Source organism: Malurus melanocephalus, unplaced genomic scaffold (assembly GCF_030028575.1).
Source record: "Malurus melanocephalus ecotype Western Australia unplaced genomic scaffold, MMel_1.1 scaffold_198, whole genome shotgun sequence".
NCBI lineage: Eukaryota > Metazoa > Chordata > Aves > Passeriformes > Maluridae > Malurus > Malurus melanocephalus.
The window spans coordinates 336,888-354,642 of NW_026623430.1; the positions used below are offsets into that span (position 1 = coordinate 336,888).

The following is a 17,755-nucleotide window of genomic DNA, read 5'->3' on the forward strand; positions in this document are numbered from 1 at the left end:
ATAGCATTTGAAACTTGAGCTTGCATGAGAAACAGTTAGGACCAATAAATAGAGGCAGGACCAATGCAAGAGGGAAGTTGAGAAACTTAAAAAGGTGTCTGAAGCATGATTTTCAAAGATTCTAAGGCTAGAACGGTAAAGTCTTGCTTAAATAGTAAAGACAAATAGTTTTGCTTAAATAGAAAAAGAAGACAAGAAGGAAATTCATATGTTTGCTTAATGATAACAGTGTAAAGTTATACACTGGGTTTACAAGGCCATAAAAAAACATTCTTTTGCTTGGTCAGTTTTTGATATTAGATGATCTTTAAGATGCCTTTTAAACTAAACCATGCTCTGATTGTATGTTTCTGTGCTAAAAGTGATTAGAAGATACCAACAAACTTGCGTGTTTTTGTAGCAGACAGATCAAAGTGTTGCACTTTTTGAAGTAACTGTACAGCAATTATGACATCAAGTATATCAGTCACTTGTAAGTATATTAGAATTTATATTCTTCACACACCAARATGTGAAGAAAATGAAGTATGAAATGACTGTTACCTCTTTGTTAACAGCTACTGTGCCAGTGGACTTGCAGGTTGTCACTGTAGCTCCCAGAACTACAGAATGGGCTCCAGAGGGAGCTGCAGACCAGTGAGCCTGCCTGCTTACCTGCTTAGAAGGTGGCAGCTGGTCTTTAAGAAAAAGAGGGTGGAAGAGAGAAAATTTTTTAAAAACTCAACTCCCAAACACCCAACAAACAGCGCAGGAGAGAGAGATATCACCTAGAACAGATCAAAACAGTGTTGTTGGGGAAGCATTAATGTGGCTCATATAAAGGGATATCCTGCTTCATTAACCTGCTGGAATTGTGGAGGGGTTACAGTAACTGTATGGTAACAGTAATCCGATCTGTATTTTTCAACTGCCTTTGACAAGGCTCCACATAAAAGGTTATAAAGAAATTATATTGCATGGGATTGCAGGAAAGGTCCTTTTAGCAACCAGAAACCAGTTAAAGCAGAAGAAACAAAGACTAGYGCTTATCTACCACTTCTGGGGTGAAAAATTAGAATCAGACTGCAGAAACTGTTAAACTTTAGTCTTTCCTGGGTAGTATCTGCTTTCACTTGTGTTGGAGTCATAGTACTGGTAATGGTAATGGCTGGACCTAGCACTGGGCTATCTCAGCTGACCATTTCCAACAACTCAGATGCAAGCCAGTACAACCCAACTGTATGGGTTGAATCTTGTATTTCATACTGTAATTTCTTGTTTGGACTTGACTAAAATTTTTCCATTTCAGATATATCATAACTTCAGTTGGAGATCATTTCACAGACAAATGAATTTACTTGAAGGCACTTCAGTTATTGTGACTATAAACTTACCGCTTTACTTATTTCATATAATTAATTTTTCATATAGTTAACTTCTGCATGTCCTTCATTAGCATAAAGAAAAACCACATGTGTTAAAGTTTACTCTTAAAAATCTTACACAATCATCATTGTATGCTTGTCAGTTGGTGTGTAGAGAAGCAGTGTATATGTTCATAAGCGTATGCATTCAAATAATGTTCCTGATGTTGAAAAGTAACTTGTTCAGATGATAGAGGCCCAAGCAGGARGCATGTCATGTTGAATTCAATCTTTAATTACATAAACAAAGTTTTTTCAAGGAAATATTTTGCTATTTAGTRATATTTTGCAAAACTCTAACATGCTGTGAAAAGTTCAGACTGTGGAGACAAAAGCCACTGTAGTCTGTATAACAGGAATTGATGATGACTAAGTTCTGGAGGATGAAAGAACAGCAAGGAAGTCAACCTGTGAAGGCAGATGAGTGATCCCAGAAATAGCTCGATTCTTATGTGTCCTACAAAGCAAGTTACTTTAACTTTTCATGTTTATTATTTTCTTTATAATTCATGTTTTACTGCTGAGTCAGAGGCACATTTAACATATAATGTGYTTTAATATACTGTGTATACCAAGACTTGTTTAAGTCCTCTCCTTAAGTTAGCAAACATTTTGGCCAGAACTTTTTTGTGATTTATTTCAGAGGGCCAGGTAGGGTAAARCAAACATTTCGTGTGTGACAGGTGCTGCTGTTCAGGGTACAACAGAAATAAGTGAGAAAACTAGCAGTCTGACTTCCACAACAGAGCTAGAATAATATGAATTTGTGCATATGTGTTTATATTTTAAGCAAAAGCTACATATTATTGTGCTCTGTTCTGTATGCTGTATGATCTTTGGCTGAAACAGGTGGGCATTTTATTGCTGAAATAGTATACAAYTATATAGTTAGATAATTTGTCAGAAAGCACAAGTATAAATAAACAATTTAAATTTATGTCTTTCACTCTAGCATTTCCTAGTTTGACTTTGAAACTTAAACATTTGTATCCTGGCAACTTTATTTGTATGTAATTTTATTTGATTAATAAAAAAAAGATTGAAAAAMGAGTAGTTCAATTTGTTGTGCAGACATTATCTGGTTGATATTACAGAATAAACTATGGTAGTAATACAGCAGTCGATTTTCCCCTGGAAGAGGGGAGRAATAATTCTGTAAATGAGTTTCTCAAATAGTTGTTATATTGTAAGACATACCTGCACAAATTTGGCTGGTGGTTTCCCCTGAGATGAGTATTTATTCACCTCTTAAAAGGATTCTACCTCCTACTGGTCTGCTTTTCATCTCAGGCATTTTCTTATCTAAAAAATATCAGCTGAATCTTCTTTGTGTATGTTACAATCAGCATTGTGTCTGAATTTTGGAAATTCAGATGATTTACACATTTTAAAAAGTTGTTGTACAAAGGACTCCTTATGTTCAAAGTAATGCAATGTGTTCTCAAATTGGAACTAATTCCTGGGTATTGACAACTTTATTCCTAGTGCTATGTTGGTAGGTGCTTGGTTTAATATTTTAATTATTTTAGTGGCATCTCTGTGATTGTTCCTATATTTTTATTTCCTCTTTTGTAGACTGAATCTTGAAGAGGAATTGGATCAGATGAAAGTACACCAATCTCTGAGTAAGTTCACAATACACAATTTTAATTATGCTTACAGCAAAAAAGGGAATGTATAGTATTATATGTAGTAATATTAGTGGGTTGGCCCTGACTGGATGCCAGGCATCCACCAAAGCCTCTCTATCACTTTCCTCCACAGCTGGACAGGGGAGAGAAAATATAATGAAGGGTTTGTGGCTTGAGAGAGATCACTCATCAAATAGTGTCAGGGGCAAAACAGACTCAGCTTGGGGTTATTAATTGAATTTATTGCTAAAAAGTCAAAGAGTAATGAGAAGTAAAAACAATTATTAAAAACACTTTCCTCCCACCCCTCCCTACTTCCCAGCTCTACCTCCTTCCCCCCAGCAGACATGGAGACAGGGAATGGGGGTTATGGTCAGTTCATCTCATGTTTYTCCCACTGCTCATCTRGAACAGTCCTTCCCCTGCACCAGTGTGGGGTCCCTCCCACAGCAGACAGTTCTCCATCAACTTCTCCATGTGAGTCCATCCATCCCACAGGGAACAGTCCTCCCCAGGCTGCTCCAGCATGGGTCACTCTTCCATGGGGTGCAGTCCTTCAAGGACAGGCTGCTCCAGCGTGGGTCCTGTCATGGAGTCACAAGTCCTTCCAGGATCCCTGCCCAGCGTGGGCTCCTCTCTGCACAGATCTGCAGGTCCCTGCCAGGAGCTGCTCCAGCACGGGCCTGCCATGGGTTCACAGCCTCCTCTCAGGCATCCTCCTGCTCCGTGTGGGGCTCCTGCAGGGGCTGCAGGGGGATCTCTGCATCCCCATGGACCTGCATGGRCTGCAGGGGCACAGCTGCTGCACCACGGGCTGCACCTCGGGCTGCAGGGGGATCTCTGCTCCAGCWCCTGGAGCACCTCCTGTCCTTCCTGCATTGACCCTGGTGTCTGCAGGGTTGTTCCTGTCACATATTCTCGCTCTGCTCTTCTCTGACCATAATTACATCTGCACTATCACTTTTATTGCTCTTAAATATGTTATTGTATTACTTCAAGTTTAATTGGTTCAGACTTGACCAATAGAATCTCCATGTTGGAGGATGGACACCAGGAATTTACTTTGCTGTACATGGAATAAGCTTCTGGCAGCTTCTCACAGAAGCCACTCCCCTCGGCCCTCCCACTACCAAAACCTGGCCAATCAAACCCAATGCAGTAGTCTATAGGAATACAAATTATTTATGTGAGGTTGTTTTTCCTTTATTTAAAATTCTGTCTTTAAGTGGAAACATCAAGGTGCTGAAAACTGAAAGTTACCCTTTTTTATACTATTTCTTATGTGTTATGTTCATAGCCACAGAACTGAATGTTTAAATACTGACTTTAAAAATCACTTGTTTTTTCTTAATCAATYAGTCTTTGCACAGAGAGAAGGGGAGCAACCAGTGGTGAGGAGTTAATACTGAGCAATATCCAGGCTTTTCCAAAAAACAGTCAGATCTCCAAAACTGCCAGTTCTTGACATGTTTCGTGCTTTAACAGTTAGTAAATTATTCCTTCTTTTTACATTAGCTTTTGAGGGTAACATACCCTCTTTTAAAGGTTTATGGGTGGGTGCACTCTTCTGATTTGTTAATTAGTATAATGATTGTCTATTCTTTTATTGGGACTATGAGAAAGTTTTAAACTACTAGTATTTTAGGCAAATTTTATTTACCTTTTCCAGTCTGCATTGTTGTGGATATCACTTAAATGAACAGGAAACATCTGATAAGACTCAAGCCCAAAGATATGTGTTAAGCAAAACATCTCTATTATCACAGAAGACTGAGATGATTCTAGCCGTTTCTGAACTTTTACCAGTTGAAGTGTAAAAAACAGTTGCTCATGAGGTCTATGAAAAGTAATTTCCTTACTCTTCTCCTTCACCTGAAAGTGAATTGCAGTATGGTGACACGTGTATTGTTTTAGGTTTTCAGAAGGTTGCACATAATGACTGAATCTCGATGTCCATCTTAGAGCATAAATGAGCATATGTTATAATTCCTTTCTCATGTACTAAGAAGATGCATATATTCTCTGCCTTAAAATGGGTATTGRATGCTTTCTTGCTAAATTAAAATACAACCTCATGTCTGTTATCAATAATTTTCTGAGAGTCCAAACTTGTTATGGTCTAAATACACTTCGTTCATAATATTCATATGTTTTCTTTTCTAAAGGGAAACCTGATATCAATTTCCTCAGTTTATCAATAAGGTTGGAATTCACTTTCACCTTAGCAGATACCTGTTTTCATCAGGCATTCTAATATCAAGGGATGCATTCTGTAAAAAGAGACTGAGTTTTCCTGTATTAAAATCATCTTACTTTATTGGATATCAGTTGTATTTGTCAGGAAGAAGTAATGGATAGTTTTGTTGTTCTCCCATATAATTTTTCCAATCCTATCGGTCAAAGATGAAGTGGTTCAAGGGAAAACATAGTTCTGTTTGTGCCATTTCCAATTTCTTTCCATTCTTAGTCCATTGTCCAATTACTTTCAAGTTGTCATCAAATCCAAATTCACTGTTCATGTTATTCATGTCATTATTTGTTCAAGAAGGTAAAGAATGTGTTGGCAGGTAGTCACACCATTTCCTCCAAAAGCAGGACAATGGATCCATCAAATCCTATTCAAGAAAAAAGTAAATGCCTGCTTAACAAACTAGTAAACCATGGGCCTGCTGTTTCTTTAAGAAGGCAGTTTGAAGGCTTCTTCCGTTATGAGACTCCTTAATCTACTGTGTCCTCAGCTCATACATAAGAGTGGCATTTCCTTCTGGTCTTCACCATCGGTGTTTCCCACTGCAAGTTTCTTTCCACCCAGTARTCGGGGTGGCTACCACTGGAGTCGGTAACACAATGACTTTGTGCTCTATGGCACCTTTTGTCTGTCAGGGAAATCCTTCACCTGGTGTGTGCTACAGGCAAAAATGGCATTCCTTTGATGGTTTATGTAGGTTCTTTGTAAGTGACTATTGCACTGCTCTATCGATTTTYTAAATGGGTGTTTTTTTCTTTGTATAAGAAAGCCTTCTGCACATACTAATCATTAACTACAGTTTTGTAGTTCAAGTATGATTTTGGCAGCAGTGTTGAACTAGCTCATCATCAGATTTGGTAACTATTAATTAGGAGTTAAGTTCTATGTTCTGAAGCTGACAGTTAACTATGTTTTCTCAGTGGGATGTTTAAGTGTGCTTATGTAAGACCATAGTAATTTGATGACTGGAGATAGTGGGGTTTATGACTTGTGGGTCTATTCCTTGAGGAAGAAGATRTTATTTTTTTCATGTAGAAGTATGACAGGTAAAGCACGTGTTGCTGAGTAGGCTGATACGATGTATCTTTCTGCTATCCTAGACAGTTAGGTATAGGCAATGCTGTTTTACTGCCTCCCTAACCAATTCCTATGAACAATTGCATAACAGTTAGAAGGGAGGAAGGGAGAAGGGGCTTGAATGGGCCATTCTGCTCAAAAGAAAGGATTATATTTTAGTGACCTTTGTCTATACTTCTGTTTATGTTGCTTGTGTCTTCTTTTATAATACTGAACATGTATATTTTTTTCTATCCATTTTGCATTTATTATCTGCATATAATATGTTTATTTATAGAGTTTTAAATTGCATTTTAATACATCCACATAATAAACATAACACCTTGTGTGCTTTGATCAGTTTCTTTGACTATGGGAAATCATTTTTCTTTCAGTGGAGTGCAGTAAATGCTGATATAAAAGCTACAACTGGCATTCAAATGAGTGAATATTTAGAAAAAGATGAAAAGCATGTTCATATTATCTTTGTGTGTTACTTAAAGAATGTTCTAAATGTATGCAGTACCACTGTGCTGGGGGACTGTAGTCTGAAGTAACATGGGAACTAACATATTAATATCAAGGTAAAGGTACATATTCCCCAGATGCATAGTTTTACCTTTTTCAGCTTTTATTATCTTTAGAATAGTGTTCCATTTATTTCATGAATACAGAAGTATTAATTGGCCATGACATGTTCCAAAGACAAAAGAAAGGTCTAATTCACTCTAACAAACTTGTTAGTCACTGTTTATATCAAGAGGATTGGGAATCTACAGAGAGTAACACTGTTTTCTTCTACACTTGCTTTGTTTGTAAATCAAAAGTTTTTAAGTGACCTACAGTGTCTGCTTATAGTTTGAAATGTTACTTCTAAAGCAGACCTCCACCATGTAGCACAGATATTTATCCCCTAAGATTAATTTTATAAGTYAGTTTGGGGGTAAGAAGGACCAAAAATTAAATACTAATATTGTGGTGGTTTTACAGTATTAGGATTTTTTTTGTTCTRTAATGCAATATTTCATATTCTAAGACAAAATCCTTCTGGGGTGTGTAATTACTCATTTCTGTGAGCAGTGGGCAATTTGTGAATGCTAAACTCTTGACTAAAATTTAAACAGAATATGGTTTGCTTCTGATTTTACTTCTAAAGCTTTTTTTAGTACCTTCTAACCTGGTACTTCTAAACCTTTTTTTTCGCATTTTTCTCTAGGAATAGGTCTAATTTTTAACTTGGGATTTTTAGTATCTAAGGTGTATAGCTGTCTCTGACAGTGATGCTTACATTGATGTTGGCTCTTATTAGTTGGATCAATTCCTAATTGTTATGATTTTACAGTATTTCAGTTGAGTGATTTGAGTGATTTATCTAGTGAAGTACGTGATCTTTAACTTAACAAAAACCAGGGTTTAAAGTTTTCATCCATCCTAATTCAGTTACTGTTTGCTTTGTTCACCAATCACTCTGATCCTCCTAGCAGGGGACAAGACCTAGAGAACAAAACTGATAGTGACTGTGTAGATAAAAAGGCAATGAATTCTACTTTTAAGGCATAGAGGGAATAGTCTGTAAAAGAATAAAAATTGGAATGAAAGTACTGTGTCTTTAACCTGCAGATCTATTGTACCTTTGAAAAGCTTGTACTCTGAAAAAAAACATACTGTGATGCTACAGAGATTTATAATTATGTGATAGAACACTTTGAAAAGAGGTCACTTTAGAAACTGACCAAAAGGCTTGTCAAGAAAATAGACCACATTATAAATAATTACAGAAGAATGCCTTTTCTTAAAATGTCTAGGGATTGTTTTAGTGAAATATTGTGTCATAATGTATTTTATTTATTATATGATAGAGATATGTTATTTATTTTCTGATAGAGCCGCTTCTTAAACTCAGTGAAGATGATGGGGTCAAGAGTAATCCTCCAAGGAGGTATAAGAGAGAAGTTTCACATGAGATGTTGCAGAAGGTAAGATACCAACCCCAACAAACAGATCTAAATTTAAATATAAGAATCATATACATATATCTCTAGATATGTATGTATGTCAGTACTCATGAATTTAAGCCATCATTTTCCTTCATAATTTAGAAATGTGGCTTTCTTGAATTTTATTCAGAAATTCTATAGAAATAGCTGTGAATGTGTCATGTAAGATAAAGATGGGTAATGTCAGAGAAAATGAGAAGAGTGTTTAGGGGTATCATGTTAAAAGTTTGAAAATTATTTAAATTGGAAGTAACATACACATAGCAATTTGCCCCTTAAGTTTGGAAACGTTCATTATTTTGCTGGGTATTTATGTTTAGATGATTTCAGATGTTAATCTCCATAGACCTCTTGCTACAGAATAGAATTGATGCATAAAGGTGATAAATCAACCTTTTGTTGTGTTTMAATTTTGGCACAATGTTACATATACAAATATTTTCTACATGTGTGGGTCTATCATTTTTTTTACAACATAGTACTGTGAGCATATAGCGTTCTTTAGCTTAACAAATATCATAAGTATTTTATCTTTACTGCTAAGCATTCTGCGTATTTTGCCTCTTACAGTAACGAGATGTTCTTAACTAGTTGCTATTTGTATTGATATTTGTAATATACACAAGTAGTTTAGTACGTTAACAGGTGTTCACTTAAGAGGGCTCTCTCGTATTTTACCATATGTTTTGTTTGCTTGCAAAGAAAAGGCATCCTTCAAACAGTATCATGSTTTTTGTTTGTCATTTTGCAAAACTATTTGTTTAATTACTTATAAATCTTTAAAAGCATGCTTAAATTGAATAAACACAAATCTATAACTTTGAATGTCATTTCAGGTATGTCTATTTATTTTTTATCTGTGAATTAACTTGTAGGAAGTATGGTAATTTACAGCAGATGATGTGATTGCATATACTTGGAACACTTGCCATATGGTCAGGCAATGAAGGCTGTCATCTCGTTATTACTGAATGACAAACATCATGTTAAAATAATAACACACAGAATAGGAAGTGCTCACATTCATTTATCTTAAGGTAGAGTGAGTAATTGAAATAATATGAATGCTACCATCTGAAATGTCACATAGTTTATGCTTGCTTATCATCTATATTTCAGAACTATAATTTTGTTTGCCAGGTACTACATAATTTTTATCTCTATGGATATACAGAGTTATTATGGTACCTTAGGGATAGGTGTAGAAGCTATTCATTGTTTATTTCCTTCCAGCTGTCATAYATGACTTTAAGTGCTACTGAGTGCAAAAGGTTGCTTTAAAGAACTGATAAAATAGGAGCAGAATCTCAGTTTGGGAAGGTGATTGAAGAAATTGTATTKGTCTAACACATTGTCATTGGGGTGGAAAGTGCAAATGCTTTTAATCATAATCCTTTCTTTGACCGAAGAATTTGAAAAAAATCACTTTTATTTCTAATTTCACACAATAAGTTTATGCAGTCATAAGACATTGTCTCTTCATATTAAAGATTTGCTATCTAACTCACAAATTCAGTATCAAATTCACAAATGCATATGAATTTGATTAGCTCTTGTCCTAATTCATTCTGAACATCAAGGGCYCTCATTTATCTGAGTGACATCTGCAGTACCCACCTTGCAAAACGTTCCATAAATTTTAAAATAATTTAAAATAATAATTATTTAAGTCCTTGTAAAACTTAAAAGTAAAAACTTAGAGAAATAGTATGGTTTCAATATTTTCAGTGACAGAGATAGTTTTGAAATTTTGAATTGCTACAAAATGAGGGGAACTGGGCAATATAGTACAAGGTTAGGAGTTCAAATTAGCTATACRCATGCTGTGATAGCTCCTTTAAAAAGTGTTTCCCAACCACCTACAGAGAAATCTAGAACCTCAGACACTTCCCTTAGTGAAAGAGAGGGGATTGTACTTGTACAAAATCAGCCAAAAATATTTCTTGAAGTATGTGAAATAAGTGATTACTGAGCACAAAGCTTGCTCTGATGCCCTTTTCAAGCTTCTGGGGAAATCTCATAGACAAAATAATATTTTCGTATCTGCTAAAATTAAAATTTCCCTTTATTTTTGGAAATTCTGCTTTATGTGGATATTTCAGAACTTCATGGGGAATTGGCTTATTGTTAATGGACTTGACTATGAGTAAACCTCAAAGGATTTTGCAATTCAAGCATATGCATCATACATAGGGGGAATACTTCTTCAAAATTTATATGAGAAACTTGTAAAATTAAATTCTCTTAATTGAAACATGATAGATTTTCCCTTTCTGTGAATAGAAAACACATACTAGCTTCCATATTTTTTAGGTACCAAGTTTCTGAAATAACTTGCTAGGATTGTCTGTGGTTTTTTTGAAAGATCAGAATATTTTATTCCTGTATTTATGGCACTTGAAAGAACTTGTTGATTTAGRTAGTTAGTGCAAAATTGTCCATATTTCTAAGTAGTAATCCTTCTGAATTTTTTTTTWAATTCAATTAGTGTGTATAACCAAATCAGTAATGAGCTCAAGATGCATCAGAAGATTCATTAGCAGAGCATGCTTAAACTTCTGTGTCACTTTGCGTGGAATTTTAACTTCCTTTACCATCTGCCCTTTGTTCAACAGCTGTATTATTGCAGCTAAATGTTTTCATCTGCACTACATTAGAATTATTTTAGATTAAAGACTATAGATTGCTTTTGCCCTTGCTCTTCATGTAATATTGTCATATAATAAATTTTTGAAAATATAGTTTGGTATTTTTGAAGGACAAGCTGAAATATTGTGTATGATAAAATTGCTTTTGTTAGGTACAACAACTAGGAAGAAGATTCAAAGATACTGAAGGGGAATTAAAGAAACAGAAAGRAGTAAATAAAGACTTACTGAATGAGAAAATTTATTTGAAAGAATCTTTACAAGTACAAAACGAAGATGCAGACACAAGAGAAAGAGATCTGGAAACACTACTTAAGAGGATTTGTGAAATAAAGAAAGAAAAAATAGAACTTCAGTTAGTGATTGATGAGAAGGAAAAAGAAGCTGCCTCTTTGAAGAGGCAAGTGACAGAAGCTAACAGGTTGAGAAATGAAAGTGAAGATTTGCTGAGTCAAGTGCAGGAGCTGAAGTGTTTGCTGGATAAAGCCAAAGCAGTGGCAATCTCTGGGCAATGTAATTGCAAGATAACAGGCACCAAGGTTAAATTAAAAACAGCCAAGAAAAAGAGCTCTTTGGGACATCATGGAGCTTTTCTCAAACAGTCCATCAAGGTTATGAGTAATGTATTTGAGAACTTCAGTAAGGACGGCTGGGAGGATGTGAGTGAAAGCAGGTACGGCTCTCATTAACTTAGCCCTGTAGAGGGGACACTGTGCATATGTAAAGCACTAGCAAATGGAGATTGAATTTCAACTACTGTTGATTTGGTATTCAAAAAAAATACTGTCAGATCCTTTGAAATATCTTGGGAGGTCTTGTTCTGAGCTTATTGACTGAAATTTGCATGCGAAATTAGCCACAACTGCATGAGTATTTGAATAGGTGCCAGGAAACCCAAAAGAAGGCAATGCTTGATTTCTTCCAGTGATGCTATTTTCATGCAGTCATGAGGCTTGAAATTGACAGTTTGGCAGGTTGATTTAATTTGCTGGCCCTTTGCATATTCACCACTGACAGCTAAGGATTCCCAGGCAAGCCTACTAAGTCGGTTTAGTTATCTTGTGACATGCCGACCCGGGAGGAGAAACATTTTTTCCCCTTAATTTAGTTAGATAAATTTTGAATGACCCATTTCAGCTTGCTAGCAGATGTCTACAAGCTGTTTAACATCCTTTAAATTAAGAACCATCCACACTAATTATTTCATGTATGTTTTATGCAGTCATTGTACTAACTTTAATTGAATGATGGTTAAAAATCAGTTCTTTAAAGGTAATGGTTACCACRTACAGTCCCAGTCATGAATCGAAAGGCTCTTAGAAAATTCCACTGGCAAGTTTGATAAACATTAATAATTTTTTCTTCTCCTTTTTATGTCCCTCTATACTTGAGGAGGCAGCAGTCTGCCACTAGGTGAATGGGTATAACACCCTGTCTTTCAGGACTTTTCTGTAAGAGACAAGCAAAGAAATTTCTCAAGCATATGTATCCAAAATACAGGAAATGTAGGAAAAAACATGGAATTRTCTTCATGGGCTTCACACTGCTTTTATGTGTCATATGGAGCAAATCAATAGTGGCAAATGAAGCCTTTCTGCTGCTTCTCCCTATGCAAAATAGGGGGTTCCTGAACACAGTATCTCAAGAGAGAAAACAAATTAAGAAGTATGTAATTTGTCAGTATCTGTAATGTAAAGCTTGTTTGTACAATTAAATATTTCAGATCTGGTTTTAATAGAAAACAAACATGGTTCTTCCACTTAATGGAAATATGTATGCATGTTGTAATTAGTTTATCTAATTTGCTATGTTCTCTTTAAGAACAAAATTGAGCAAGTACATTGTCATTCCATTTTAAGTTTGAAATGGAAAGTAATTGCATAGCTTCACTTGTCATGGCTAGCCATAAATACTACTTTTGATAATTGTACAAATATTGGGTTAGGGAATTCTTCTTGTAGAGTTGTGAACATTTTTAAAAGCGAAGTTTCAAAATGTCATTCTGAACAAGTTAGGGAAGTATCTTCATTTAGTTCCCTCTTAGCTTATTAATAAATACCACTCTTTATCACTAGTAGCTGTCTCTGAATTTCTAAATGCAGGCCTTCCATTTTCTAAATAGAACATTTCTTAAAAGCAGGTGAGGGAAATGTGTATGTAGTTAGAAATATCTCAGTGGTACTGCASCACCTTTAAACCATTGCATTGATTTCTGTTCTCATCAGTCAATAAGACATACCAATGTGTCAGGACAGGTTTTGAAAAGTATAAACATGTTTATGTGTAAACTGTTCTCATCCATCTGAGGCCTTTTCTCTGGTTAAGTAGAATGCATCTCTAAATCATTGATTTTTGTGATGGTGTAACTTAATTTGAACTCAGTTATGCTGTTTTAAATATCTTGGTTTAGAAAGTAACAAATCAAAATAGCCTTCTGTCAAGGGATTCCTTTAAAAATCTGCTCACACAAATGATGATAAATAGCCACTGATGTTACAGAAAAGGCTTTATCCAAGATTTTATGTCTTAAGGTAGACTTCCCTAAATATAAGAAAGCAAATGGTAATGTGGGGTAAGACAGTGAAAAACTGGAAGTTAAGAGCACATTGAGTGCAATTTTAAGGAAAAATTCTAAGAGAATTTAAAGTTTCAGGTCCAGATTCTCTGCATGGCTGGCAGTCTCAGTGAAAGCATTAGCAAGTTTACAGAATTTGAAACACACCGAAAGGGTACTAAATAGACCTTTCACTGAAGTGTGTTTTCTGAGTTTGAGTCAACATTACAAATAAAGTTCAATTAAACAAAATGTTATTATGTATTGTGCATTTACTTGTTTTATTATGAAATGTGAAAATGAAGGAAAGTAGAAATTTAGTCGTTTATGCACCATTTATAGATTAGATGTACAATCAAGTATTTTTTCATTTATTTCACTTTTGTGGATTGTTACAAAAACTGTCCTTTAAGAAGCAGCTGAGTCTCAGACCTCACCGTATTCTACAATGAGATTACATTTGAGAGTAGAATTTGATAAAACCATTTCAGAGATAGATTTTTATTTTATTGTGTTTGCAAAATGTGTTGAATAAATCACTTTACTATTTGGATTTTGTGTTAGTTTCTCTTCTTTCTTGCATGCGTTTATTTCTATGTGCTTATGGATTGACTCTGGAACATTTAATATTTAGCTAGATTTTATTTTGTTTTGTTTTCCTGCATGTGCTGCTTTAGTGACGCTGAAATACCAGCTTCTGAAAGTTTGGAAAGAGTGATTTTGAAGACAGTGCAAAACATTGATCCACTGCCAGACAGAAGTAAACAAGAAGCAAAAAAACCCTGCAACATGTTTCATTTAGAAGTCAAAAATGTACAGTGTAATAAAAAGGTATATAATAGAACTTGTTTTGCTTTCCTGGCCAGAGTTTTGGAGTTTGATTTTTAGCACTGCTGTACCCCTCTTAATAATTTGACTCGATATAAAAGTGAAAGCCTGCTTCCAGATATTCAGTGGGTGGATTAATTCTATTTTAGAATATTTTCTGAACAGTGAGTCTGCTGTCATGGATTGACCCTGGCTGGATGGCAGGCATACACCAAAGCCTCTCTACCACTTTCGTCCACAGCTGGTGGACAGGGAAGACAAAATATGATGTTAGGAACAGAGGGAGATCACTCATCAAATACTGTTAGGGGACAACAAACTATAATTAGAGATATAAATTGTATTTATTGCTAACAGAATCAGAGCAGGATAATGAGAAATAAAATAAGACCTTAAGAACACCTTCCCCCATCCCTTCCCTCCCAGCTCTACCTCCTTCCCCCCAGCAGACATGGAGACAGGGAATGGGGGTTATGGTCAGTTCATCTCATGTTTTTCCCACTGCTCATCTGGAACAGTCCTTCCCCTGCCCCAATGTGGGGTCCCTCCTACAGCAGACAGTTCTCCATCAACTTCTCCATGTGAGTCCATCCATCCCACAGGGAACAGTCCTCCCCAGGCTGCTCCAGCATGGGTCACTCTTCCATGGGGTGCAGTCCTTCAAGGACAGGCTGCTCCAGCGTGGGTCCTGTCATGGAGTCACAAGTCCTTCCAGGATCCCTGCCCAGCGTGGGCTCCTCTCTGCACAGATTTGCAGGTCCCTGCCAGGAGCCTGCTCCAGCACGGGCCTGCCATGGGTTCACAGCCTCCTCTCAGGCATCCTCCTGCTCCATGTGGGGCTCCTGCAGGGGCTGCAGGGGGATCTCTGCATCCCCATGGACCTGCATGGGCTGCAGGGGCACAGCTGCTGCACCACGGGCTGCACCTCGGGCTGCAGGGGGATCTCTGCTCCGGCACCTGGAGCACCTCCTGTCCTTCCTGCATTGACCCTGGTGTCTGCAGGGCTGTTCCTCTCACTCCGCTCTTCTCTGACCATAATTATATCTGTGCACTATCACTTTTTTCCTTCCTAAATATATTATCACAGAGATGTTGCCATCATTTCTGATTAGCCCAGTCTTGGCCAGTGCAAGGTCTATCTTTGAGCTGGCTGTCATTGACTTTGCTGTGCATGGAATAAGCTTCTGGCATCTTCTCACAAGCCACTCCTGTAGCCCTCTCACTGTCAAAACCTGGCCATAAAAACCAAATACATCTGTAAAAGTATTTGGAGAGGATATCAGGAATGTAAAAGATTATTAAAAAAATGTAAAGYTGCTTTAAGCTAGTGGTGCTGTCTCACAGTCCAGACAAAGTATGCCAAAGACATCCCATTAAACTTTCTCTGTCAGAAGTACCATATAGAACAGGCTGACCTAACCCATAACAGGGAGACAGCAACAACACACGTCTCTCCCTGCTTTCTGTCTAAATGGTGTGCTGACTAATAAAGCATTAACATCTCTCAGTTTCTTCTTGTGTGCTGGACGAGTTGTTCCATCTTAGAAAGATACTTCTGACTCTCTTTTTGTCCARGAGATTCTGTCTTGAGTAAAGTATGCTTTTAGCCTCTTCTTAGCCTATTTACATTCATTGTCTGGGATTTGAACTGCTTGTCTCATTGCTAACATCTATATGCTGTTTTCTCACGGAAGAGGGCCAGCTGGTTGTGTCCCAGGTCTTTAGAGGCTCCAGAGGCTCTATACAATCTGTAACAGATGACTCATTCTTGGACTTTTTAATGGTGTTTAATACTTTTTCCCTCCTGTGTTTGTCCAAATAAATCACTTCATGGAATTTAAAACATAAGCAGATATTATTATTTCTTAGTTAAAGAAACAGAATTCTAAAACACTGAACATCTTAGTGCTTTTACGTAACTAGTTTGAAATTCAGTTTTTTGAAGGGTGATAAAGTTTGAACAAAATTTATACTTTCTTAGTTTCCAAAATTTTAAAGCAAATGCAAACTCTCTGGTCCTATTGCATACTCTTGATTGTGTTATTCCATCAATACTTTTTGATCAGAAAAACTGAAAAAAAAAACTTCTTATGCACCCATCTCTTGGTAACAAAACACAGTATGAGTAAGGGCACACAATGCATGTGAAAATCTGACCGTCTGCTACTGTTAATCTCCTGCTACTCCTGAGTGAGGACATACAAGGCAGGGAATCCAGGAGACTCCAGGAATCCAATCCTCTCCTGATTGRTACTATTGCACAGCCACTACAATTTGTTTTGGGCCGGTATTACATTTACTCTCTGTTCCTTCCGGAGAAGATAGATAGTCTGATCACATTTGTGACAGASTGGTAGAAGTGAAGCATACAGAGGAAGCATCCAGACAACCCTAAGCAGTTTAATATGCTTCAGCAGAACTCCCCTGTTGCAGGAAAAACGTTGAAAATATGGTTTGTGAGTGTGGAAGATAGTATTGCACAAATTAATAGTTGGGAAAACCCATTTTAACAGAATTCTTAAATCCATCCTGAGGATTTAAGGACCCTACTGCTGGTTTATGGTGTTCTCGTGCAAAGAGAGGCTAAAGAAATCCAAGACCTGAGCTGTGCCAGAGGTAGGAGATGAGATAATTTATGACACAAGGACTTAGTCAGTTTTTCCTCACATGGCATGAATATATAATGCCCTGTGCAGTATCAGCAGTTACTGGCACTCTCTCACAACTCATACATTTATTAGAGCTGTCATCTAGAGTAGAGATCTCCATCTTTTTGCTGCAGGTGTGYATTGTTCCATCATCATCTGCTCAGAGCTCAGTTCTTAGTCTTTCAAATTGTGTGGTGATTGTACAAATTTAGAATTCATGGCTAAGTTATCCTGCAATGCCACTAGTTTGTTCAGTGCAGTTACTAGAGAATGTGTTGCTCTTTACTCTTTAAWATTTGATTAAGAGCTATTTTAGATATGAATATTTCTAGAACTGTGTTGCATGATATGACATAGAAATTGCAATCTTTAKAAAGAGTTTAAAAATTGGATAAATATGTCAGAATTCCTGAACAGAAGTGTTTAAAAATACACTGAGCATTTAATACCCAGAAAATTAGTACTTTGATTTTAGACTATGCCAAGCTTTGGCCGTTTTTATTTTATTTATTGCAAACAACGTTTTTCTTCAGTTTCTTCTTCTGTCATTGAACATTTGTTAGGTTCTGGAAACAGCRGATTTTTCAAATCACGTATTTAAAAGGCACACAGCAGACTTCTGYTAAACCCTGGTCAAACACAGGGATTTTATCTTGCGTGTTCATATAGATTTATGTGTCTTCTAGTTACAACTCAGTGTCTAATCTGCTATTCCTCTTTTTGAACTAATAAGACTGCTTTT

General features: G+C 36.5%; 1 protein-coding gene across 4 annotated transcripts in view; it reads left to right on the forward strand.

The window, feature by feature from the left end:
* The window catches only part of CNTLN (centlein), a 180,488-nt gene that overhangs the window by 104,083 nt on the left and 58,650 nt on the right, over nt 1–17,755 (forward strand). For all 4 annotated transcript variants that reach the window (XM_057373456.1, XM_057373457.1, XM_057373458.1 and 1 more), the window contains 4 exons: nt 2,979–3,028; nt 8,223–8,314; nt 11,136–11,656; nt 14,215–14,368. In XM_057373456.1, the coding sequence (XP_057229439.1) occupies nt 2,979–3,028; nt 8,223–8,314; nt 11,136–11,656; nt 14,215–14,368 (817 nt within the window). The remainder of the gene's footprint in view (nt 1–2,978; nt 3,029–8,222; nt 8,315–11,135; nt 11,657–14,214; nt 14,369–17,755) is intronic.